The 25,751-nt window shown below is 32.8% G+C and overlaps 4 protein-coding genes across 5 annotated transcripts in view; 3 read left to right on the forward strand and 1 right to left on the reverse strand.

The window, feature by feature from the left end:
• Positions 1 to 2,019, forward strand: part of LOC100177532 (solute carrier family 2, facilitated glucose transporter member 5) — a 9,978-nt gene extending 7,959 nt beyond the window's left edge. For both annotated transcript variants that reach the window (XM_002130609.3, XM_026837964.1), the window contains exon 5: positions 1,005 to 2,019. In XM_002130609.3, the coding sequence (XP_002130645.1) occupies positions 1,005 to 1,166 (162 nt within the window). In that variant the 3' untranslated portion in view covers positions 1,167 to 2,019. The remainder of the gene's footprint in view (positions 1 to 1,004) is intronic.
• Positions 2,020 to 4,341: 2,322 nt separating this feature from the next.
• Positions 4,342 to 5,049, forward strand: LOC101242346 (pyridoxine/pyridoxamine 5'-phosphate oxidase-like). Its single transcript, XM_004226963.1, has one exon. The coding sequence runs from the start codon at positions 4,342 to 4,344 to the stop codon at positions 5,047 to 5,049; it is 708 nt and encodes a 235-aa protein (XP_004227011.1).
• LOC113474922 (monocarboxylate transporter 13-like) lies at positions 4,651 to 8,455 on the reverse strand. Its single transcript, XM_026837965.1, has 4 exons — positions 8,228 to 8,455; positions 7,418 to 7,561; positions 6,258 to 7,004; positions 4,651 to 5,772 (listed from the first exon to the last, which is right to left on the reverse strand). The coding sequence occupies exons 1-4, from the start codon at positions 8,433 to 8,435 to the stop codon at positions 5,645 to 5,647; spliced, it is 1,227 nt and encodes a 408-aa protein (XP_026693766.1). The 5' UTR covers positions 8,436 to 8,455; the 3' UTR covers positions 4,651 to 5,644.
• A 5,039-nt stretch (positions 8,456 to 13,494) lies between these two features.
• Positions 13,495 to 25,751, forward strand: part of LOC100185405 (guanine nucleotide-binding protein G(s) subunit alpha-like) — a 16,249-nt gene continuing 3,992 nt past the window's right edge. Inside the window, exons 1-10 of the mRNA XM_002124566.5 lie at positions 13,495 to 13,720; positions 14,554 to 14,720; positions 16,930 to 17,002; positions 20,801 to 20,855; positions 21,681 to 21,806; positions 22,690 to 22,787; positions 23,032 to 23,086; positions 23,457 to 23,530; positions 24,566 to 24,624; positions 25,255 to 25,375. Coding sequence (XP_002124602.2) covers positions 14,579 to 14,720; positions 16,930 to 17,002; positions 20,801 to 20,855; positions 21,681 to 21,806; positions 22,690 to 22,787; positions 23,032 to 23,086; positions 23,457 to 23,530; positions 24,566 to 24,624; positions 25,255 to 25,375 — 803 coding nt within the window. The 5' untranslated portion in view covers positions 13,495 to 13,720; positions 14,554 to 14,578. The remainder of the gene's footprint in view (positions 13,721 to 14,553; positions 14,721 to 16,929; positions 17,003 to 20,800; positions 20,856 to 21,680; positions 21,807 to 22,689; positions 22,788 to 23,031; positions 23,087 to 23,456; positions 23,531 to 24,565; positions 24,625 to 25,254; positions 25,376 to 25,751) is intronic.

Below are 25,751 nucleotides of genomic sequence, written 5' to 3' on the forward strand. Positions count from 1 at the left end.
TTAACTATTTAAACTCATTTAGTGAAGATGCAAAATTATATGCTAACAGTATCCATGTTACCTTACAGTACAATACACGTTCATACAACTTTATATACTTTTTACAGGTATGCACTTGATCACATTTTGCGTGACTTTATTTTTTGCTCAAATCCTGCGAAAAATCGGGACCAAAAAACTCCTAATTTTCGGCCTAGCAATCGGTGCGTGCTCTCTTGTTTTCCTGGTCATTTTCATAGCACTACAAGGCCACAGCGCTGTTCTACCGTACTGTAGCGTAACTGCATTAATAACATACACAACTGCTGTTATGGGGGGGCCGGGAATTGCTTTTGTTGCTCTGCCGTCGCAGTTAACTACACAAACCACAAGACCAACCGCATTGTACGCGTCTGCTGCCACGTATTGGTTGACGGGGACTATTGTTTCGTTCGTGTTTCCCTTCTCTAGCGCCGCTTTCGGCGAGTATGCGTTCTTACCCTTTGTTGGAGTAACAGTTTTACAGGTAAGATTATATTGTAGAGGGGGGGAAGATGGGACACTTTTTATTTTCTCGTCCCATTTGGTAGTAATCAAAAAACATTTAAAGAATTATAAAACCGTATCTTCACAATTTCTATAGACCGTTGTTAATTGTTTAAAACATGATGTCCCATCTTCCCCCAGTCCACTATATATTATATATTTTTAACTGTTGCGGTTACTGTAATGTATTTTTTTAATTTGCTGCACTAAAAGTTCAGGACAAAGTCTACTACTATTGTGGGCGTATGTGTCTGATGTGCCACTTGGCAAGACATTTGACGGCAATTGCTCCAACCCAGTGGTCACTAATAAATGGGCAAAAAATAATCACCAAAAAGTTATATATGTGGTAACTTGTAAGCAGGCACGAGGTGTATGAAACAGAACACCCGTGTTATAACAACTATTGTTGCCCCGCCACGCGAGGATAAATAAGTTACATTTAATCATAAATTTTACATTTTTTTCTGCTTTTTCAGATCATGTTTGCATGTCAAAAAGTTCCGAGTACTCGGCGAAAATCGGTCATTGAAATTCAGGACCGTTTTAACCGAAGATCTTCAAAATGCCGAGGCTCGAAGGACTCGGGTATTGTGGTTAGGTCTTTAATGCGGGAAGACTCGAATCCCATTGAGCCATAAAACATAATAACCTTATATGCCTAAAGTATAAGCTAAAATGGTCCTATATAAAAAAAAAATGAAAAACTGGAGTGGTCTTATATTGGGCATAATATAACATATAATACTGTGGGGTAAGATGGATACCATTATTACCTAAATCCCGTATTTTCTAATCGTGTTTTTAACAATTAACCACGTTATTTTAGAGTCGTGAGGATATGGTTATATAATTCTTCTAATATTTTTTATTTACTACAATTTGGTCGCTGCATTTTTAGTACATGTATTTTTTACAGCTTTAAAAAAGGAAATACTTTCGGTATAATTTTAAGTATGTAATCGTTTTTTCATTGTATGTGTTTTGATTTCAGTATTAGATTCGTATTTATATGAAATACCCTTTAACTGTTAATTTTAATACTTCTACGTAGTACTGTATACTCGTAATTTTTAAAGTGTCTTTTTATGCAATTTTAAAAGGCATATTATAGTACTGTGGGGAAGATGGGACACCTTTAGCACATAATATTCAAATACCCTGATCGTGTTTTAAACAATTAACAACGGTCCATGGGAGTCGTGAGAATGCGGTTTTATAATTCTTTGAATGTTCTTTGTTTACTACGAAATGGGACGATGAAATGGAATAAAAAAGTGTCCCATTTTCTCCCACTTATAATTCAGTATTAGATTAATATTTAGTACAAAATATCAAATTTTAACTTTTAATTTTAATACTTTTATGTGGTACTGTATACTTGTGATTGTTAAAATGACTTTTTTATGCAATTTTTAAAAGCATATTATAATTCTAATTTGAAATCGTTTTTTTAGCGTCGAAAGTACAACAGAATACAGACTAATTTTAAAATTGAAAAAAAAATATGCCTTTGTAAGCTATTAGGCATAAAACCTATAAACTAAAAAAATATATAAAAAAAATTGTCTTTAACAGTTTTTTTGTGGTCAACACTGCTTAATATTAAATCGGCAACACTGCAATTATAATCATGCCTTTCGTAAGTTGGTGTTTGGGCGAGTCGTATTACACGCTAACGCGTGCTAACAATTAACTAGCCTACTCAGGCCACGATAAGACTGGTTATAATTAATCAGACATCAGTTTAATGACTAGTTTTCGTGCCTATGATCAGAAATGGCTAATATTTCAAAGAATTTTCAAAGCAGGTACATTATACATGTAACGTTGTGTGTAGTACAGTATTATAGACAGTTTTCAAAGAATAACATGCGTGATTCTGTTGTTAGAAATACGTATTATTTTAGCGTCACGTTTTCTAAGTATATTATACAATTGCTGTTAAGTATAGCTTAGTATTTTAACTTTTAATAACTTTATTTGTCTCTTCGATTGCGGTAGCGAAGATTTAGAAATATATTTAAACGAAAAGACAGGATATAGCGACAAAACAACAGTTGTTTAAAAAACGCTTACAGTTAAAAACATATTTACATTTAATTGGAAGAAAATAAGCGTGATCGCTACAACTAGCAGACAAACGAGCCATTCAATGTAATTCGTTTTATATAGAAAACCTATATATAGTTGCCTAAAAGTTCCATTCTGTAATGGTGAGGTTCTGTGGCGAGGCACGCTATAGGACTGAGGATTTAAGCCAGCCCAATCTTTTATAGTCTAAACTTTCGTATTCTGTAAGAATGAGGTCCTACAGCGAGGCATGTTATACATACAGGCTGGCCCCTACAAGCGTAAGACAGTTCATGTTTTCATTCTCATTTCTCGTCCAATTTGGTAGTAAACAAAGAATATTTACAGAATTATTAAACCGTATCCTCACGACTCTAAAAGAGCGTTTTTAATTGTTAAAAACACGATCAGGAAATATGAGATTTAGGTGTAAACGGTAACCCACAGCACTATATTTATAGTTAGAAAATTCGCCTATAGCCCAAACATACAACTAATACAAGAACTATAAGACTCAGTTATTTCGTGTAATGGCTACACAAAGTTGGATAATTTATTTTATGTAGGCGGATGTCTGAACAAGTCAGTTATTTCATGTAATGCCTAAACAAGTCAGTTATTTCATGTAATGCCTAAACAAGTCAGTTATTTCATGTAATGCCTGAACAAGTCAGTTATTTCATGTAATGTCTAAACAAGTCAGTTGTTTAATGTAATGCCCAAACAAGTCAGTTATTTCATGTAATGCCTAAACAAGTCAGTTATTTCATGTAATGTCTAAACAAGTCAGTTATTTCATGTAATGCCTAAACAAGTCAGTTATATTTTATGTAATGCCTAAACACGTCAGTTATTTCATGTAATGCCTAAACAAGTCTGTTATTTCATCTAATGCCTAAACAAGTCAGTTATATTTTATGTAATGCCTAAACAAGTTAGTTAGTTTATGTAATGCCTAAACAAGTCAGTTATATTTTATGTAATGCCTAAACAAGTCAGTTATATTTTATGTAATGCCAAAACAAGTCAGTTATATTTTATGTAATGCCAAAACAAGTCAATTATATTTTATGTAATGCCTAAACAAGTCAGTTATATTTTATGTAATGCCTAAATAAGTCAGTTATTTCATGCATTGCGTAACAGTTATATACGTGTTAGGTCAATTATAATACGTGATATATTAATAGATCATTATGCCTATGTAAGTTGTATGTAAACGTGTCTAGTAATTGCATAAATATAAATGTTACTTGCATATACTCGCGTGGCCGGAAACGACAGTCGTTATAACACGAGCGTTCTGTTACATACACCTCGTGCCTGCTTACGAGTTACCACGTATTTAGCATTGTGGATGACTGTTTCTTCTGTATGGCTGATAATTTAGACAACCTATTAGGGGCCAGACTTATATAGTTGTTCTGCGGATGGGGGCTAATTTTTTATTAAGAAACTATAACGATTTATAAGTAATAATTGTGTATAGTAGGGTGGGGTAAGACGGTGTTTTCATTGTATTTTCTCGTCCCATTTGGTAGTAAATAAAGAATATTTACAGAATTATATAGCAGTCGCCCCACGACTCTTAAAGAGCGTTGCTAATTATTAAAAACACGATCAGAAATATAGGATTTAGGTGCTAACGGTGTCCGTCTTACCCTACAGTACTGTAATAAAACAGTTTTTATTTAAACAGTGTCATGCATTTAAACTGTTAGGTAAAAAATACAGTATTTTAAAATGGGGCAACTGTCAAGCTCTGCCCAGAAAAGTTCTGAAAAACCAGAAGAGGGAAAAACAAGAAAACAAACTGTTTTAAATGTTGGATTTCTGACTCCTGAGAGTATAAAGGAAAAACACCCCATGCAAGTTTTTCAGGAATGGTATGGAGAAGCATTTCGATATGGAGTAACTGACCCGTTTCTAATGATGCTCGCCACTTGCGGCGCTAATTGTAAACCAAGTTGCCGCATAGTGGCGCTGGGGAGGCCGGACGAAAAAGGGTTTCATTTTGCTTGCCAAAAAAACAGCAAAAAATCCGCGCAAATGGAAGAGAATTCGGCAGTCGCTGCTACGTTTTATTGGGCGGAAATTAAAAGGTCTGTGCGAGTCGAAGGTCACGTGGTTAAAACTGATGACGTCACGTCCTTTCAAGCGTGGCCGGGTGACATCAAATATGCGGTCAGCGTAGGACCCCAACAGGGTGAAATGGAAAATTACCAGAAATTAGTGGAAAAATACAAATCGGCGAATTTAAAAGAAATTTCGGATTTTCCCAAGCCTGGATATGTACAGTCGTTCTGCCTAGTCCCGGAATCGGTAGAGTTTTATCAGGACAGGGGACCAACATGTCCGAATGACAGGATACTATGTACAAAAGTAAACGAAAATGAAGAAAATGACCAAAAAGATTGCGAAAATTGGAAAGTTGTACGACTGTACCCGTAGTTAAACTGTTCTAGTATATTGCATTGCTTTAAAAAAATGTTTTTTTCCATTGAATGTAAATTGCTTTATTTTCGCATGGCCGGAAAACGACAGTCGTTATAACACGGGTGTTCTGTTTCATACGCTTCGTGCCCGCTTACGAGTTACCACGTGTGTAACTTTGTGTGGTTACTATTTGTTTTTTTCGGTTTTTATGTCCGGCCGATAATTTAGACAATCCATTAGTGACCACTAGGTTGGAGCAATTGCCGTTAAGTGTCTTGCCCAAGGACACATACACCCACAATGGCAGCAGAATAAAAGAAATTTATTTATTCTTGCAGATGGGAAACGACAGTCGTTATAACGACGTTGTTCTGTTTCATACACCTTGTGCCTATTTTTTTAACCCTCATATTATAATATTGTAAATTGGTGTTTTTGGACTGTTTTTATCCAAATAAAACACAATAAAAATAAATAAAAAGTAAAGAAAACGACAGTAAGTTTGGAAAATAGTAAATACTATACTTGAATTCGAGAGAAGTGGAGAGAAAAAAAGCAAAACGAGAGAACTCGAGAAAAAAGCATTAAAACTGGACGATATTGATTAATTTTATTTATTGTTAGTTGAAGTTTTAGCTTTTAGTAAAATGGGTATATGCATTAAAACAGAAGTGTAGTATAGACAAGCCGAAATTACGAACATTATCCGTACATCGCTCAGAGCATCTACTAAAAGACCTGCGAAAGAAAAACGCATACTTTGATATAGTAGGGTGGGGAAAGATTGGACACCTTTTCCTCGCTTGGCCGGAAAACGACAGTTGTTAGAACACGGGTGTTATGTTTCATTCACTTCGTGCCCGCTTACGAGTTACCACATAACTTGCTGGTGATTTTTTGGGGTATAGCTAAAAATTGGCCATAAGATTACACACAAATACAACGGTAGCATCGAACCTAAGTTACATATTCGGTAACTTATAAGCGGGAACAAGGTGTAACAGACACCCATGGTATAACAACTGTCATTGCCCCACCATGCAAAGATAAATAAGTTACATTCAATCTACTGAAAAATTACGATGGTTATGTAGTAGCTTACAAGCGGGCATGAGGTGTATGAAACAGAACACCCGTGTTATAACGACTGTAATTTCCCTACCACTCAAGTATAAATAGGTTACATTCATTCAATCGTAAACAAATATTCAAATTATATTCACCTGCCAAGGGTAGGACTCCAACCAGGAACATAGCGGTTATAAACATGATGAAACTCATGGCCCATTTGAAATCATTTTTCTCGACAACTGAACCAATTAAATGAAAATACAAAACATGTATCGGCGACGTAAAGAAAGAGTACACCCCTATGAGAATGACTAAAACAGAGTAAATGTCTACGAACCAAATCGCGCCTAAAAGCGTGCCTGAACAAAATAGACTAATCATTGAAATAATTACGACTTTGTCCCGAAATTTGTCCCCAATTGCCCCGAAAAATAACTTCCCAATAATTCCGGCAAAACTGTATACTGAAAGTACAAGCGCAGAGTGTATTCCAGAAGCCCCTATATTTCTCTTAGCAAAAGGAACACTAAATACTATTGCAAAACAAGAGGCTATTATTGGGGCCCCTAAGTATATTAAAGCGGCCCAAAAAAGCGGCTTTTTCAGAACTCTTTTCGCCGGGGCAAAACTTAACGACTGTACTTCTGCGTTATCAGTTTTCAAATTAATTGGCCGGAAAAGAGAGCTAGCCACAACAGCGTTTAAAATAAAACCGCCTAAAATGAGCACAGCGCCTCGCCATGCGTAATTATCAATTAATAATTGAGTTACAGGCGCTAGAATGAGAGTGCTTAAAGAAACGCCGATTTGACTAATGCTTAATGCGATAGTCGTTTTCGTGGTAAAGTAACGGTTAATCAAAACAGGGCATAACACTGATGTATTTCCGCTTGCAAATCCTGTAGAAATAATGGTTTTGTTTGTAATTTGTTAAGTAATCCATATAGTTATATAGTAGACTGGATCACTTAAAACAATTCCAGTGGTCACCAACTCCAACCCAGTAGTCACTAATGGGTTGTCCAAATTATCAGCTAAACAAAGAAAACCCAAACAAATAATCACCCACAAAGTTACATATGTGGTAACTCGTAAACGGGCACGAGGTGTATGAAGCAGAAAACCCGTGTTATAATGACTGTCGTTTTCCGGACATGCGAGGAAAAGTAAGTTAAATTCATTCATTCATTCATTCATTCATTCATTCATTCATTCATTCATTCATTCATTCATTCATTCATTCATTCATTCATTCATTCATTCATTCATTCATTCATTCATTCATTCATTCATTTGCGCCTATTATTCTTACCCAAGAAAAATCCAAGGCATATGTATATCACAATGGGGGTATACAGCAAACTCGTAGACGCATATGATATACCACTGGCCAGCCAAATACCCATACAAGGCGCCCGGTAGCCAAAACGTGTAGCAAATACTGGCATGGCCAAGCCTGCAATGAAATAATAGTTAAACATTAACCTATCGTATGTTTTGTGATACCTTTTTGCCCTATATATGTGTTTTGGGGCAAGACACTTGTGGTAATTGCTCCAACCCAGTGGTCACTAACTGGTTGTCCAAATTATCAGCCATACATAAGACGTTCCCCTAAACTAATACCTACAAAGTTACATTCATGGTAACTCGTAAGCTGGAGGTGTATGAAACAGAACACCGTGTTATTACGACTGTCGTTTTTCGGTGACGCGAAGATAAAGCAATTTACATTCATTTATTCATTGAATTAGTATTTTTAGGTACGATAACGAAAATCATATTTATTTAGACGACATATTGAATATAGTAGGGTGGGAGAAGATGGAACACCTTTGTATTTTATTTTCTCGTCCCATTTGGTAGTAAACAAAACATTCAAAGAATTATAAAACTGTATCATCACGACACCCATACACTTTTATTAATTGTTAAAAACACGGTCATAAAATTAAAATATTATGTGCTAACTGTATCTTTCTTATCCTACAGTACTATATTAGCAATAAAAGTAACACGCAAAGGCAAAAAATAACCCATATTCTGACATTACAAATTATATGGCCAAAACAACATATTTTTTAATAGGCTAACAACACAAAATAACCTATATAAAACTTACTGCCTAAAGAACGACCCAGCTGAAAACCGCATGCTATCCAAGTTAGCTGTCCAATGGGCAAATCTAAATCGATCATAATTGCTTGAAACAGAATTGACGAGCAAGAATAGTTTCCAAAGCCTAACCCCATACTTAAAAATAAAGCGCCGACAATACACCAGCCCCATCCCCCGTTTGGGGGTTCTACTGAGGGCTTATTCTGAGACATGAGGTAACTGTACTAGTAGTTTTAATAAATGATAATGCAAGACAGTCATGTTTGCCTTCATGTTTGTTTTGCGACCGAATGGTTTTGTAAGCCTAGCTTTATTTGTAACTCGATGGGTGGGGTTATGACAGTCGTTTTAGAACGCGGGTATTCTGTTTCATACACATTGTGCCTGCTTTTATGAATAAATGAATGTAACTTATTATTTATCCTCGCGTGGTGGGCACGACAACTGTTATAACACAAAAGAATGAAAGTAACTGTACTACGTTAATGAATGAATTTAATTTGTTTATCCTCGTGTGGCAGGGTAAAAACATTTGTTACAGGTGGTCTGCTTCATACACCTTGTGCCCGCTTATAGATTAAATAGGGTGATTTCACTGTGTTTTTTATTATATTACTGAGAGTTTTGATAACTCATATCGAAACTTGGTTGGGACAATTGCAGTCAAGTGTCTTTCTTATGTAGGCTACACATACTCTGACAAAAACCTTATCGTCTCGGCCCAATTCAGGTAAACCGTTCAAAATATAGTAACAAATTAATAAATTTAACTTATTTATCCTCGCGTGGTGGGGTAAGACAGTCGCCATGCACAACGCAGGTGTTCTGTTTCATACACAGCGGTTGTTATAAAACGATATCTTATTTCATACACCTTGTACTTGCCTATGTAACTCAGTGAATGAATATATTTTTCTGTATGACTGTATAATTATTTAGACTTTATGTATTTATTTGTGGTGGACAACTGTTTAAATACAAACTTGTAAGCGGACACAAGTGGGTATAAAAGAAAATACCCGTGTTATAACTTTTAAAGTTGCCCTGCGACGCAAGGGTAAATAAGTAACATTCATTCTTTCATTTACTGAAATTAAATTATAGTTGCCAATCCTACAACCTCGACCCAATGAAAATAAAACGTCCGCTAGGTGGATTCACTTTTAATTGCGTTTAATTATTTATCTTCAGGTTTTTGAAAAGATCGAACATATTCTGTATGTTTTAAATGATTTCAAACAAATAAAATAAATTTTTATCTTATATAATAACTTGCAAAAAGTTTACTAAAACCTTCTAACATTTTACGCTCTATTAAGTACGTTCAAAATTTCAGTTCCGCAGCCAAAATAGAAACCATTTTTTTGAATGAAGCATGCATTTGCGTATTTAACTAATTTAAAGTTTTTTTGGGGCAAATTTGGTAAAAATTTTTGCACAAAATGCTTTTTTGTTCTTGACAAGTATATTATTAGTTTGTCCTGACGTAATATTTACCAAGTTCTGGAACCGAGATTAATGGTCACGTGACCAAACCCCGCCCGCACAAAAGGTGTAATATTTAGCCTGTGAAAGTTTTTTCGTTTGTTTTGGCTTTATTTTTCAGTTTTACTGCGGTTTTTAGCGTCAGAAATGCAAAGTTTAACATACAGTATTATAATATACAGTATAAAAGTGAACATTAGCCTTAAAAAGTCGTTACAACAGTCTTTGTTAGGCTTTAGTAGAAAGTGGTCGATTTTTTTGTTTTCTTCGTTCTAAAACGTTCTGTATACTACACAGTTTAGAATTTTTTTATATTTTAATGGACCAACAACGTTTAAAGTCAGTTTTTCACATGAAAACATGTCTATTTTACAGTTTTCTAGGCAGAAAATATACCGTTTATCATGCTTTAGTGTAATCTGTCTAAAAATTCCAATTTAGCTTACGTAAATGTTATTTTATTGCCAAATTAGCCCAATTTTGGTTACTTTTATAGTAACTGCTGTATTAAATTGAGCTGAAAACGGTTTAGGCAGTTTTTATGTGCCTTACTAGGCAGTTGAATGAGGGCAAAATGGAAAATTCAAAATTACTCTCTTTTTCTCTGTTTTTACCTTATAATAGCAGTCGTAAATATATAATTTTAGATTTAATATAATGTAACTGTCAGTGAAGATAGTTATACTTTATAAAAGCGACAGTTTTTGCGCAAAATACGCAGTGCGTATAAGACAAGGTAGCTTGACAGTGAGCATGAGGCATTTTTTAAATTAGCATGTCCAATTTGCAAGTTGTGGACTGTTTTAACAGTTGTTGTAACAGTATTTGTAGTTATCGACTAAATTTGCCCAACATTGTAAAGTAACTGTAATAAATTCCGCGAATCTGACCCTGATCTGGTGCTCATAGAGTTGAACGATTCCTGTGTAAAGAAATACAGTAAGGATCTGGTGCTACGAAAACGTAACAGACAAAAGTCAAGTCCAACCAATTTGATCTTTGCCTGTTACCTTTTCATAGCCATAAGTTCTTTACAGCGTTTTACAACTGTTGTTTTGCTGCTAATTCCTGTCTTTTCGTTGTTTCAATTAAAAACTAAATTTGAGTTAGTTTATACTGTATTTTAGGTTTAGCAGCCACGCTTTTATTTGAGACTTTTACTCAAGTAGTTTTTACCCGTAGCAGGTTTTAACGACTGTAGTTTTGCTGCTAATTCCCTTCTCTTCGTTGTTTTAATTACTTGATCTCCTTTACTGTATAGATAAATAGAAAATTATGAATCAGAGACAAAACACTTATGTTTTAAATTATAAATTAGAGTAATAGACCAATATGTAAAACAGCATAAATGTTGCAAGAAAAAAAGGTTAAAAAATGTTTTTTTTTAAAACAGCATAAATATTGCGGGAAAAAGGTTAAAAAATGTTTTTTTTTTAAAACAGCATAAATATTGCGGGAAAAAGGTTAAAAAATGTTTTTTTTTTGTTTTGTGATGAAAGAATAAACTGTTTAAAACCTCCTAATTAGCAGATGGCACATAGAAAAGAATAAATCTATACTATCACACATTTGTAATAGTTTCTAAATTCAGAGCTATAAGTGTTATATAATATAAACTTGGGTAAAACAGCCACGCTTTTTATCTGACGCTCTTTTCAACACCTTTTATCCATAGCGTGTTTTAACGACTGTCATTTTGCTGTTAATACCTTTTTTTACTTTGTTTAAATAAATAGCTTATTAGCCAGTTGAAATGCTTATTATTTCGGTTTTTAACTGACGCTCATTTCAACACCTTTTGTTCATAGCATGTTTTAATAACTTTGTTTAATTAAACAAAAAAGCGCAAAAATTTGCGACAAAATATATTTTTGTACAATTTACAAAAATTTTAATTTCGAATTTTAGTCCTTTATTTTTGTATATAATAATAGACCCCCAGCAGGCAGTAATAAAAATATAAGGAGTTTTCTATGTTTTAAAGTCTTTCAGTAGCTCTCATAAAAAATACATTCAAAGAAATTTCAGTTTGTTTTGACAGCTGTTTTTTTCAAAACGGAAATTAAAAAAATCAGTTTTTAGTTTTTATGCAGCCTACAACTGCAGGGTTTCAAAAATATTTTTCTGTTGCAATTTTTTTAGCGCTGTTTTTTTTGTGGAGGTAATTAGAAAAACTTTCTTAGATTTGTGTGGAACTTATAAAAAGATTTAAAAACAATATATAAATATATATATATAAAGTTTTTTTACTGAAATTGTCTTTATTTAAATAGGCACCAAACTTTTTAAAACACAGGGGAGGCAGGGATAGTTAGACATGCATTCTTATGAAACAAATCTAACTTATTGGTTGAAATGTTTACTGATTAATGTAGTGTAGAAAATTCCACGGTTGGCCTGCCTACCCTGCCACCCCAGGTTTGACGCCTAAGTTTACTGGAAAAACAAACAGAAAAAAGTAGCGTGGGGTAAGATGGGACATGTTTTATTATTTTATCGTCCCATTTAATAGTAAACAAAGAATATTTACAGAATTATATAACCGTAGCCCCACAAGTCTTTAAATAAAAGGGTTGTTATTTTAAAAACACGATAAAAAATATGGGATATTATGTGCTAACAGTGTCCATCTTACCCCACAGTACTAAACATACTATAGTATTTAAACTACATTATTATTCAAGTCAAATTTCCCAGTAGTTCTATGTAATGAATCACTCTGCTTATACAGACATTATGAGTCATTTTTATTAGTTTGACATCTGCTATAAGCCTTTTAATGTCACTTTGTTATAGGGATTTCATTTTACAAAATTCAGCACTGTATACACTGTTTATTAACCAGTATTTTGTAAGTTTTTAGCAGTCTATTATAAAATTCAGGCCCAAATTTTGGCAATTAATGTCAGTTTTAAGTGTAAATAGTTTAATTTTTAGTTTCAGCGGTGTATATACTGTTTATTAACCAGTATTTTGTAAGTTTTTAGCAGTCTATTATAAAATTCATGCCAAAATTTTGGCAAATAATGCCAGTTTTTAGTGTAAATAGTTTAATTTTTATTTTTAGTGGTGTATATATTGTTTAATAACCAGTATTTTGTAAGTTTTTAGCAGTCTATTATAAAATTCAGGCCCAAATTTTGGGAAATAATGCCATTTTTTTGTGTAAACAATTTTAATTTAATTTTTAGTGGTGTATATATTGTTTAATAACCAGTATTTTGTAAGTTTTTAGCAGTCTATTATAAAATTCAGGCCCAAATTTTGGGAAATAATGCCATTTTTTTGTGTAAACAATTTTAATTTAATTTTTAGTGGTGTCTATATTGTTTAATAACCAATATTTTGTTAGTTTTAAGCAGTTTAACAAATAAGTCTAGGCTCAAATTTTTGCAATTGATGCAGTTTTAAGTGTAAATAATTTTATGTTAATTTTTAATGGTGTCAAAACAGTTCAACAGTGTATTTAATAGCTCAGTTAAACAGTTTAACAGTGTATTTAATAGCTTAGGTCTGTATTTTGTCAATTTTAGCATTTTTTTTAGTTTCCTTATGTCCACTATTGTATAGAAGACTGTATTTTGTCAGTTTTCAGCCATAAAAAAATACAATTTTGACTTGTTCCAGTTTTTCCAGTAGTTTTTGCAAAAACACGTCAATTCTGCGTTTAAATTTTTAAGTTTTGCTGTTATGTTGTTTTTTTAATGTTTTTTTTTTAAATCGCCCCAGATTTTACTAAAAAAAACATAAAAAACGCAACATTTCGAAAACCGAAAAAAACGAAATTTCAACTTGTTTTTTTTCCAGTGGTTTTTGCAAAAATAGGTCAATTCTGCGTTCAAATTTAGCCCCCAAATTTTGCTGTTATGAATTTCTGTTGCTTATTACTGGATAAATAAGGTTGCTACTTCCCTTGTGAAAAGAGAGCCTCGTGTCCAGGAATACACTGACTATCCTACAGCATATAACAACTTAATTTCCCATCGTGAGTCAATAAAACGCTATTACTCTGGTAAGGTTCTATTTATTCATTTTATTTGTATTTTTTTTTTAATTTTAGGTATTTGTTTAAGATATAATGGACCAATTCTGGTATAAATCTCAGCTCCCATGGCTAGCCCAGATGAAATAGAATATATAGTACTGTGGGGTAAGATGGGACACCTTAAGCACATAAAAAGCGATTAGGATATTTGGATATTATGTGCTAAAGGTGTCCCATCTTCCCCCACCCTACTATATATATGTGTGTGTAAAAATTTGAGGTAATTGGACAAGAAAATGGAATGAAAAGGTGTCCCATCTTTCCCCACCGTACTATTAGGGATGCACATTACAGAATTTCGAATCCATGAGATTCGAATCCATGAGATTCGAATCCTTTTGTATTCGAATCTAATTACGGGATTCGGTATTCTGTTTAATGACGTCATTACACTTCATCTCATATACTATATTAACAATTTTTGAAAGTTATTAATTTTGAAAAAAAATATTTTTGTGTTTGTGGGACTTTCGAGAGTAAACGTTTCGTAACGTCTTTTCATAGCCTGCTATACGTTTCATGACGCAAAAACTACCAATAGTACAATTTTTGATCATTTTACAACTCAAGATCCAACAAGGCTGTTATGAAAGGGTCAATAAACTGACTTTTGTGGGTAAAATTTTTTTTTCCTATAAATATAAAAAGATTCGAAATTCTAGATTCGGAATTCTAGATTCGAATTAAAGTATTCTAGGATATCCTAGAATACCTAATTATTCTGTAATGTGCATCCCTACGTACTATACTACATTATGTGTGTGTAAAAATTTTAAATTTATTTAAAAAAGTTTTTTTAGGTGGCTTTCTCGAAAAAAGTCGATAATGCCAATGGGTTGCTTTTGTTCTCAACACGACCAGAGCAGTGAAGATGTAAAAGAAGGGAAACGAACCAACAAATTAATCACTGAGCAAATTAATAAAGACAAGCATGAGTACAGAAGCACACACCGATTGTTGCTATTAGGTAAGAAAAAGTTTTCCGAAAAAAAATCTTAAAAAAGTTGTACGATTTTTTGGGGTTGGGCAGGGACAGTCGTTATACCACGGGTGTTCTGTTTCATAAACCTCGTGCCTGCTTACAAGTTACCATCTATGTAACTTTGTGTGATAAAATGAATGTAACTTGTTTATCCTCGCGTGATGGGCGACGACATTCGTTAAAACACGGCTGTTCTGTTTCATACACGCAGTGGCTGTTATTATTTTTAAAGTAAAATTTATATGGCGGGGCAACGGCAGTTGTTATAACACGGGTGTTCTGTTTCATACAGCTAAAAAATACTAAATTGTAACTCATTTATCCTCGCGTGGCGGGAAAACGACATTCGTTAAAACACGAGTGTTCTGTTTCATACAAATATTTTCTTTTATTATTAGGTAAGCAAAATTTCCCAAATTTGCCGAACAAATATGTCTAATTTACTTATCCTCGCTCTGCGACATTCTTATAGTTTAACAGTGGTGTTCTGTTTCATACACCTCGTGCTCGCTTTTCCACTAAAAACCACAGTATGTAGGTAGCATATGAATTAGGTAATGTTTGTATATTAGGCCTATGTATGTATTATACACCAATACATATATATCCTTTTTTAAAAATGCAATAAAAAAATGCACACTATGTATTTTTTCGAATTTTCAGATTTACCAAAAAAAGCTTACATACATATACATATATATATATATATAAAACCATTTTATTTAAGGCATCTGTTACACATAATTGCATTATAGTATCTGTCTTGCGCCTACATTTCTTTTAACTGTCGAAACGCACCCATTTGCACTGACAATTTCCAAGAAATAGTCTCTGTTATACATATGTTTTAGTACAAGCTCCATTTATAACACCTAGTATAACTATTAGTATATAAATGTATGTTAAAACCTCAAATGTTACCCTATAGGCTATATATATATAGGATTGTTTGTCCTTTTAAGTAACATTTTTCATAATGTTAATACAGTAGGTTGGTTGGGGTAATGTGGTACATGCTTCTTTTTTTTTCGTCCCATTTTGCTTATATATATATATATTTGCCCTATTAAAAAGTAAATTTTTCATAATGTTAATATAACAGGTTGGGGTAATATGGTACATGCCTTTCTCTTATCGCCGCATTTGGTAGTAAACAAAGAATATTTACAGAAATATTTAACCGTATCCTCACGACTCTAAAGGAGCATTGTTAATTGATAAAAACATGTTCAGAAAATATAGGATTTTATGTGCTAACGGTAACCATCTTACCCCACAGTATTAAACTATTATATTATAATGTTTTATAATCAAAATCAAATGTTTAGTAACTTGTGAGCATTTCTGCTGCTATATTAGTTATATAGTTCACAGTAAGACACTTAACGGCAATTGCTCCAACCCAGTGGTCACTAATGGGTTGTCCAAATTATCAGCTATACAAAAAAACAAAAATCACCCACAAAGTTACATAAATTGTAACTCAAAAACAAGCACAAGGTGTATGAAACAGAACGCTCATGTTATAACGACTGTCGTTTTTCGGAGTATAAAGCAAGTCACATTCCTTCGCATATGCATTTTCCTGGTTTCAGTTTATTACATGTTTAATGAAGCGTTTAAAGTGACAGATTTGAACCTATTTTTTCTCACATTTTGCGGCTGTTGAGTTGCCAGTCTGTTTGCATAGGTTGTTTTGACAACAGCAAGCAAGATTAATTTAAATTGCCAAAATAAGCTGCCATAACTTGTATTTTAAAGTAAAAATACAACTCCTACATCATACTTATCAAATAGAACTGTCAGGAAAAAATGAATAATTGAGTTTAACTTACTTAACTTAGAGTGGCGAGGGTATTGACAGTCGTTATAACACGGGTGTTCTGTTTTATACACCTCGTGCCCGCTTATGAACTTTGTGGGTGATTAATTTTTTTCTTTTTGATTTTTATTTGGGATTTTTTTCGTCCAATTTGATAGTAAATAAAGAATATTTACAGAATTATAAAACCGTATCCTCACGGTCCAAAAAAACGTTGTTAATTGTTAAAACACATCAAAAAATATGGGATTTTATGTGCTAACAGTAACCATCTTACCCCACAGTATTATATACTAAAATTTGATATTTTTTTATACTTTTTATAGATTTCAAAATTTGTGACTTAATTTGATAGCTCTTGTGTTTTTACAGGGGCTGGAGAATCTGGTAAGAGCACAATCGTAAAACAAATGAGAATTCTTCACGTAAATGGCTTTACCCCAGAGTGAGTATCTTTATATATATGTATATAGTAGGGTCGGGGAGATGGGACGTTTTAAGGTGGGGGAAGACGGGACACCTTTTCATTCTATTTCCACTTTCTGTTTGATAGTAAACAAAGAACATTCAAGGAATTATAATAAAGTATCCTCACGACTTCCATAGACTGTTGTTAATTGTTTAAAACACGATCAGGATATTTGGATATTATCTTTACAAATATACATACTGTTTTATTCAAGTATTCTTTTGAAGTTGTAGGCTAGATTACATAACTATGTAAATATTCTTTGTTTGCTACTAAATCAAACAATAAAAAATTGACCATCTTACCCCGACCGCCACCCTACTATAATAAACCATTTTACCACATTATATAAAATTTAAAAATTATTATTCATTAAAAATACTTCTAAAACTAATGCTCCAGTTTTTAGTGTTAAATAAAAATGACCTTTTTGTGATATCATAAACCTAATTGTGATGTCATAATAGCTCTAGATACATTGAGTTGCTTAGTTTTTGCTGTGTTAGTTCTAAGTACTATACCTTATTTGGACCATATGTAAAGTAGAGTAGTTAAGCTTCATGTAAAATAACCGACACATTACATTTACTATTGCCGCTAAACCTGTAAAACAATTAGGTAAAGTAGGGTGGGGGAAGATGGGACATTTTTTTAAAAATTTTCTCGTCCCATTTGGTAGTAAAGAAAAATGCCTTTTTTGCATAAATTGTATTTTACTTATATAGTACTGTGGGGTAAGATGGATACTATTCAAATATAATATTATATAAATATATATATATTAATATTGGCCTGCATTTTCTAATGGGGCCACACTTTTTAATTTGGAAAGCACTTTTAAATAACAGAATTATTTTAAATTAAACAAGTACATTATTTTAGTTTGACTACAATTTTAAAAAGGGCACACATTGAATTTGAAAAGCATTTTTAAATGGTATCACAATTTTGGATTAAACCAGTTCTTTAAAAATCAGCCAATACTGTTAATTTTGGACACATTTTAATAGGACCATAAAACAGTCACATTTAGAATAGGTCTTTTAAATTTAAGCATTTTACTTTTAAAAAATCAACATTTTAAATTTAGTATTTTCCCAATTCTTATACACCATTCAAAAGCATTTACAAAAAATCTTATTTAAATAAAACAGTCTAATTTAAACTGGTCTTTTTAAATTGAATAATTTTATTTTTAAAATTCAAAATTTAAAATTTAAAATTTAATTTTTTTTTAATTTTTTTTTATTTGAAAAATTTAAAATTTAAAATTTAAAATTCTCCCAATTTGTATACACTATACAGAATCTTATACAAAAGCATATTATCCCGTGTTCAGTATATATCTATCTAGATTCTTGGTAGTATCAATTTTAAACGCGTAAGATCGAAACCAGAAAGGATAGGGCTCGATCAATACGGTCTAAAAATAGCCTGTACTCTTACGGTTTTATTTAGAGACGGCTTCTCTTTTTTGCAGGAGCGCGCTTTCCTTTTGCGCGTCAGACGCCAACACGTTTTCTAGTATATTATGCGCAAAAACGGGCAACAATATGCTGTAAATTTTAGCTACTGCGTTTGTAATATACAAAAAAAAATGTTTTGGGGTAAGCCTATTTACACGTATTTGAGTATATTATGCGTTGAAACGAAAACGGGCAAAAATATGCAGTGAATTTTAGCTATTATATTTAAAATAAGACTAGTTTTGGCATAAATATGTTACTTAATCTTTCCAAATTTAGTAGCTTTTGCGTGTGTACTAAAACGAAAACGGGAAAAACATACGGTTACGTTTTGGCCACTGTTTTTATATTTGCAGGTTAAAACACGTATGGTACTGTAGGGTAAAATGGAAACCGTTAGCACATAATATCCCATATTTCCTGATCGTGTTTTGACAATTAACAACGCTATTTTAGTTTAAAAACGGTCAAAAAGTTACAGCTACGTTTTAGCTACTGTAACAACGTCTGTTAGTGTTTAATAAAACACGTTTTAGTAATTTAGAAATAATGGCACTTATTTAGTTTTACGTTTATGAACGCAAAATGCATTGCCAAAAAAGTTCGCAGTGCTATTTTAAGAAAATTGCTTTAAATTAGGCCGTTTTCTGGTCCCAAAGTACCGCTCTGCCAGATAGACGCTATGCGATTCGCCTATTAAATAATGCATGTTCAAGCCGACAAAAAGTAGACCCGTTTACGCGCGTGTAGATATATAGTACTGTGGGGTAAGATAGGACACCGTTAGCACATAATATCCCATATTTTTTATCGTGTTTTTAACAATTACCAACGCTTTTTTGGACCGTGAGGAAACGGTTTTATAATTCTGTAAATATTCTTTGTTTACTACCAAATTGGACGAGAAAACCGCGTAAAAACATGTTCCATATTACCCTACTTTACTAAACACAAAATAGCCTTTTTATTGGTCCAAATTTTCGTTCATTTGAAAGGTTTAAAAACGGTTTTAAACGGGCCTTCAATTTTCGCGTATAGCATTTTCAGCGCGATCTAAAAATAGACCATTTCCTACTGCGGCCAAAAATAAATGCCGCGTTAAACGTATTGTTTAAAGACCTCTTGTAGAAGCGTTTTATACCGTACGCGCTATTGCTAAAAGCTTTGTTTGGTATAGCCTATACGCTAGAACAGTATAACGGTTGTGTACATTGCAGACTCGTGCGCGCGCGTATACACACACATGCAGGTCTATATATAGACTTAGGTCTAAAAATAACCTCCTCCGATCGCGCGCGCTCTTAATAAAGAGAAAGAAAGGAGCAGTGCTCTCTCTGCTGGCGGATTATGACACAGTCTGCTTTTCACAAAGGCAGTGTATGTAATAGAGTCATACACCTGCGACCTGCCGTATTGCGAAAGTTATAACCGCTATCATACGTACACACATAAAGCGCGTTTTATAGGCCTTCACATTGATTATGCTGAATCAATACTACACGTTTTGAAGTAGTTCTACAAGCTAGAATTCTAAATTTAGAACTGGCATAGCGTTTTACATGTATCTTTATGTATTTAGTTCATGCTCAAAAACAAATGGCTTTTCAATGTACATTTTAACATTTATATAACTTATTGGTTTTGAAGTTCTTAATTTTTTTAGGTTTTTAAAATAAAACTAGGGCAACAGTTAAAATTTCTAAATGAAATATTCATTTTAGCAATGTATTTGTTTATATACCTGTTTAAAATAGTAGGCCATTTGCCCAATTCCTAAATATAGCCTAACAATTTTTGCCTAAAACTGCAGTAAAACTATGTTTTTTTGTACTTTTTTTATAGCAATGGTACAAAATCTATTCTATTTTACTTTTACTCTTAAAACGGTCCTGTTTTTGCCCAAAACTGTCTCTTTACACACATTTATATTAATGAAACTTTGTTTTTTTTTCAACACAAACTCTGCAAAACTGTTTTTCTTTTACTTTTAGGCTCAAAATTGTGCCAAAAACTGTCTCCATTTATAATTTTTTATAAAAAAAGCTTTCACAAATTTAGTTTTCAGTACTTTTTTTAAAGAAATACAAAAGTGTTATGTTTTAACTTATTTTTTTGTTTCTATTTTCATAAAAAAAAAAAGGAAAACAGTATTTTTTACTGTCATTTTTTTCATTTAAATGCAAAAAAATATCGTATTGCTAAATTAACACCGACATTTTTAAACCAAAAAATTATATATATAAATATATCACCAAATTTTACTCTTTATGAATTGTTCTTTTTCTAAAAAGTTTTCTTTTTTTTGCAGAGAGAAAAGAAATAAAATAGTTGACATTAAGAAAAATATGAGAGATGCTATGGTGGTAAGTATTTAGTTGTTAACTTAATTTATTGGTCTTAATCTTAGACCCCATGGCATGCCTCACTGTATGACCTCACCCATATAGAATAGAATGCATGTAAAAGTAAAATGTTGGGGTAATGGGCCAACTCTGACCTAAATCTCAGGTCCCATGGCATGCCTCACTGTATGACCTCACCCATATAGAATAGAATGCATGTAAAAGTAAAATGTTGGGGTAATGGGCCAACTCTGACCTAAATCTCAGGTCCCATGGCATGCCTCACTGTAGGACCTCACCCATATAGAATAGAACGCATTTAAAATGTTGGGTAACGGGCCAACTCTGGCCTAAATCTCAGGTCCCATTGCATGCCTCACTGTAGGACCTCACCCATATAGAATAGAACGCATTTAAAATGTTGGGTAACGGGCCAACTCTGGCCTAAATCTCAGGTCCCATTGCTTGCCTCACTGTATGACCTCACCCATATAGAATAGAATGTATATATACAATGTTGGGGTAATGGGCCAACTCTGGCCTAAATCTCAGGTCCCATGGCGTGCCTCACTGTAGGACCTCATCCATATAGAATAGAATGTGACAATTAAAAAGCCTATTAGTGACCACTGGGTTGAAGCAATTGCCGTAAACTGTTTTTCAAAAAACACATACGCCCACAACGGCAGCAACAACATAAGCCTTGAACCCATAACCTCTGGGCCCTGACCCTTTTTTTACTATTATTGTAAATATTTTCATTTTCCACAAATTAAAAAAAATCATTTTCAAAAAAAATTTTTTTTTATTTATTTTTTAAAAATAATTTCGTGTTTTTTCCAACAGGCAATTATGATGGCCATGGGTGACTTAGAACCTCCTGTGTTAGTTGACAAAGAAAGCAATGCAGCACGACGGGAATACATCCTACATGAAGCTATTTATTATAAAGAAGAAGAAGACTTCGACGAGGTGAGATTTTTGTTAAAATCTGGTGTTTTTTGGTTAAAATCTGGTGTTTTTTGGTGGTTTTAATTTTTTTTTAAACGTATATTGAAACAATATCATTTAACAGTCACCACAAAACTGCCAATTTTAATACTATAAAAAATCAAAATTGGCCAATTTTTTTTAAAGTACTCAATTTATATCATCATTTTATTATGTGTTGAAAGTTAACTGTTCAATTTTAACCAAATTAAGATTGTAAAATGAACAAACAAAGAAATTAAAAACTATTTTTAGAAAGAAATAAATGTTAGCATATGTTAGGTTACCTTTATAATAAATTTATTTTTTTGAATTTTTTAAAATGTAGTCTGGTGCCGTGGCAAAGTGTTTAGCGTGCCTGCTTTTGACCCAGAGGTAATGGGTTCAAGGCTCATTGCTGCTACCATTGTGGGTGTATGTGTCCTAGGGCAAGACATTTAACGACAATTGCTCCAACCCAGTGGTCACTAATGGGTTGTCCAAATTATCAGCCATACATAAAAAACTCATATATACCTACGGAGTTATAACTTAAAAATTAATATTTTTTTATATTTTGTAAAAAAGTCCACTTTTAGCTATTTTTTCTATTTAGAAAGAGATCGACGATCCATTTAGGCGAAATAGATATCTTTTATACAACAATTAGTTGGATTTATTTTTGTCCGTTACATTTTCGTAGCACCAGATCCTTACTGTATTTCTTTACAAGAATCGTTCAACTCTATGAGCACCAGATCAGGGTCAAATTCGCGGAACTTTTAATAATTTTCTAATGTTTTTTCCTAAAATTTTACTAACAAATTTTTTAAAAAATTTCATTTAAAAAACCAAAAATAACTCTTTTTTCCTGTTTTTTTTGCAGAGCTTTTTTGACACTATCGAAGAGCTGTGGTCAGATGCGGGCGTCCAAAAATGTTTCGACCGAAGCAACGAATACCAGCTTATAGACTGCGCAAAATAGTAAGCAGCTTTTTTCTGATTTGTGTAATATGTAAAAAATTAGTTATATATTTCATGTAATGCCTAAACAAGTCAAATAAATTGTTGCCCATAAACTTAAATACATGGTAACTCGTAAGCAGGCATGTGGTGTATGAAACAGAACACCCGCGTTTTAACGACTATCATTACCCCGCCATTCAAAAATAAAAAAGTTATATTCATTTAAAAGTCAGTCATTTTACAAAATGCCTCATTTTTACAGTTTCCTTGACCAAATCAAAACCATTCGGCTGAAAGATTACAGTCCTACAGACCAGGTGAGTTAAATATGTTCTTAATGTTACCATGCCTGCCTTAACTTTGAGGATACGCAAGTTACATTTCCAGAGGTACCGGGTTCAAGGCTCGTCCCTGCTACCATTGTGGGCGTATGTGTCCTTGAGCAAGACGATTAACGGCAATTGCTCAAACCCAGTGGTCACTAATGGGTTGTCCAAATTATCAGCCATACATAAAAACTAAAGTATCCAAAATCACCCACAAAGTTACATACGTGGTAACTCGTGAGCGGGCACGAGGTGTATGAAACAACACCCGTGTTATAACAACTGTCATTGGCTGCCCTGCCTGCCACACAAGGATAAATAAGTTACATTCATTCATTTATTTTAAAACTTTTTCCTTTAGGACCTGTTACGCTGCCGAGTTCTGACTAGGGGCATTTTTGAAACCAAATTTTCCGTCGAAAAAGTCAATTTTCAGTGAGTAAATTGTTCTAGTATGTTACAGTAGTACTATAGTAGGGTGGGGTAAGATGGGACTTGTTTTTATTCACTTTTGCGTCCCATTTGGTAGTAAACAAAGAACATTCAAAGAATTATAAAACTGTATCCTCATGACTCCCATAGACTGTTGGTTTTTTTAAATCACAATATAGACTGTTGATAATGCTAAAATCATTTTATTCACTTTTATCGTCCCATTTAATAGTAAACAAAGAATATTTACAGAATTATATAACCGTAGCCCCACAAGCCACAAGTCTTTAAATAAAAGTGTTGTTATTTTAAAAACACCATCAGGAAATATGGGACATTATGTGCTAATGGTATCCATCTTACCCTACAGTACTATACGTTATGGCTGTAAAACTAATTTATATATAAGTTTTTCTCTAGTACAATAGTACATATACATATATATATATATATATTAAAAACTTATATAAAGTTTTATATATATATATATATTAAATTTAAAAATTTATACCAAAAAAAATTGTGAAAAGTTGCCAAAAAAATACCATTTTTTTTAACAAAAACTAGCCCTGCCTAAAAAGCTGTCATTATATTTTGTAAGTGACGCTTTAGTCATGGCATGTAATATATACAACCCCTATTTATGAGTACATCATTTATCTGGTATGCAGTAATTACTAACTAGTTACAAATTGCTTTACAAAATGACATTTTTTAAAAGGAATTACGTATTTCTGCCTAAACAAAATTAATTGTAACTTTGTAATAAAATATTTTTTTTATTTTATCTGTTTTTTTGTGTCTTGTAAAAAGAGTTATTTTATGTAATGCCTAAACAAGCCATTTATTTCATTTTGTATTTTAATTTATGCACTCCACGCTAGTGCAATGACTATTAATTTTTTTCCTAGTTTTTGACAATATTTACCAATAAATTTTAAATTGTTTAATCTATAGTTTTAAAAAAAAAAAATTTCTTAATTTTTTTTTGAGAATTTTTTTATTTTAAGTTTTTAATTAATTTTATTTTTTTTTTAGCATGTTTGATGTCGGCGGTCAGCGCGAAGAGAGAAGAAAATGGATTCAATGTTTTAACGGTGCGTTTTTAACAGTTTAGTCGTAAAATTTTATGACAGTAAACTCTATTTATTACCATTTTCGACTGAAAATCGCCTAAAATACATTTTTTTACTAAAATTTAGTCAGTAAAATAAACAAACAAAGAAATGGTAAACTGTTTTTCTTTTTTACAAATAATGTAGTAGGGTGGGGGAAGATGGACACCTTTTTATTCTATTTTCTCGTCCCATTTGGTAGAAAACAAAAAACATTCAAAGAATTATAAAACTGTATCCTCACGACTCCCATTGACTGTTCTTAATTTTTAAAATCACGATCAAGATATTTGGATATTATGTTCTAAAGCTGTCCTATTTTTCCCCACCCTACTATATCATTTTTTAATTAATTCAATCACCCCCCCCCCAAAAAAAAGTGCATTACCAAAATTGACCCAAAATTACATACAAACGTGTTTTTGTAAAGATCCAAACCTTAAAATTTACCCCCGAATTTCGTATGCAAAAAATCACAAATACACCCAAGGCTAAAGCCAAAAAAATTACTCCAACAATTTTTAGAAATAATTTTTTTTAAGTGACTGATTAAAAAAATTATTTTTTTTACAATTTTTTTTTTACAAAAAATATTTTTTACAATTTTTTTAGATGTGACTGCCATTATCTTCGTGGTTGCAAGCAGCAGTTACGACATGACCCTACGTGAGGATACAGGGCAAAACAGACTTAAAGAAGCTCTCGATCTGTTTAGAAACATATGGAATAATAGGTATTTTAACTCGACAGTAAGCATGAGGTGTATGAATACACCATGTGTGTCTGGTGTATAAGAAGACACTCCTGTTATAACTTGACAGTGAGCATGAGGTGTATGAATACACCATATGTGTCTCGGTGTGTAAAAAGACACCCATGTCATAACTCGACAGTCAGCATGAGGTGTATGAATACATCATGTGTGTCTGGTGTATAAGAAGACAACCATGTTATAACTCGACAGTGAGCATGAGGTGTATGAATACACTATGTGTGTCTGGTGTATAAGAAGACAACCATGTAATAACTTGACAGTGAGCATGAGGTGTATGAATACACCATATGTGTCTGGTGTATAAAAAGACAACCATGTAATAACTCAACAGTGA

This window comes from Ciona intestinalis, unplaced genomic scaffold (genome assembly GCF_000224145.3).
Source record: "Ciona intestinalis unplaced genomic scaffold, KH HT000040.1, whole genome shotgun sequence".
NCBI classification, from domain to species: domain Eukaryota; kingdom Metazoa; phylum Chordata; class Ascidiacea; order Phlebobranchia; family Cionidae; genus Ciona; species Ciona intestinalis.

What these genes read in the sequence shown, in the direction of transcription:
- LOC101242346 (XM_004226963.1), top strand. Translation starts at nt 4,342, where the DNA reads ATGGGGCAACTGTCAAGCTCTGCCCAGAAAAGTTCTGAAAAACCAGAA.
- LOC113474922 (XM_026837965.1), bottom strand. Translation starts at nt 8,435, where the DNA reads ATGTCTCAGAATAAGCCCTCAGTAGAACCCCCAAACGGGGGATGGGGC. An exon ending in GCTGGGTCGTTCTTTAGGCA is followed by an intron (nt 7,562 to 8,227) that starts GTAAGTTTTATA and finishes ATTTCATTGCAG; the next exon opens with GCTTGGCCATGCCAGTATTT. An exon ending in ATGCCTTGGATTTTTCTTGG is followed by an intron (nt 7,005 to 7,417) that starts GTAAGAATAATA and finishes TTATTTCTACAG; the next exon opens with GATTTGCAAGCGGAAATACA.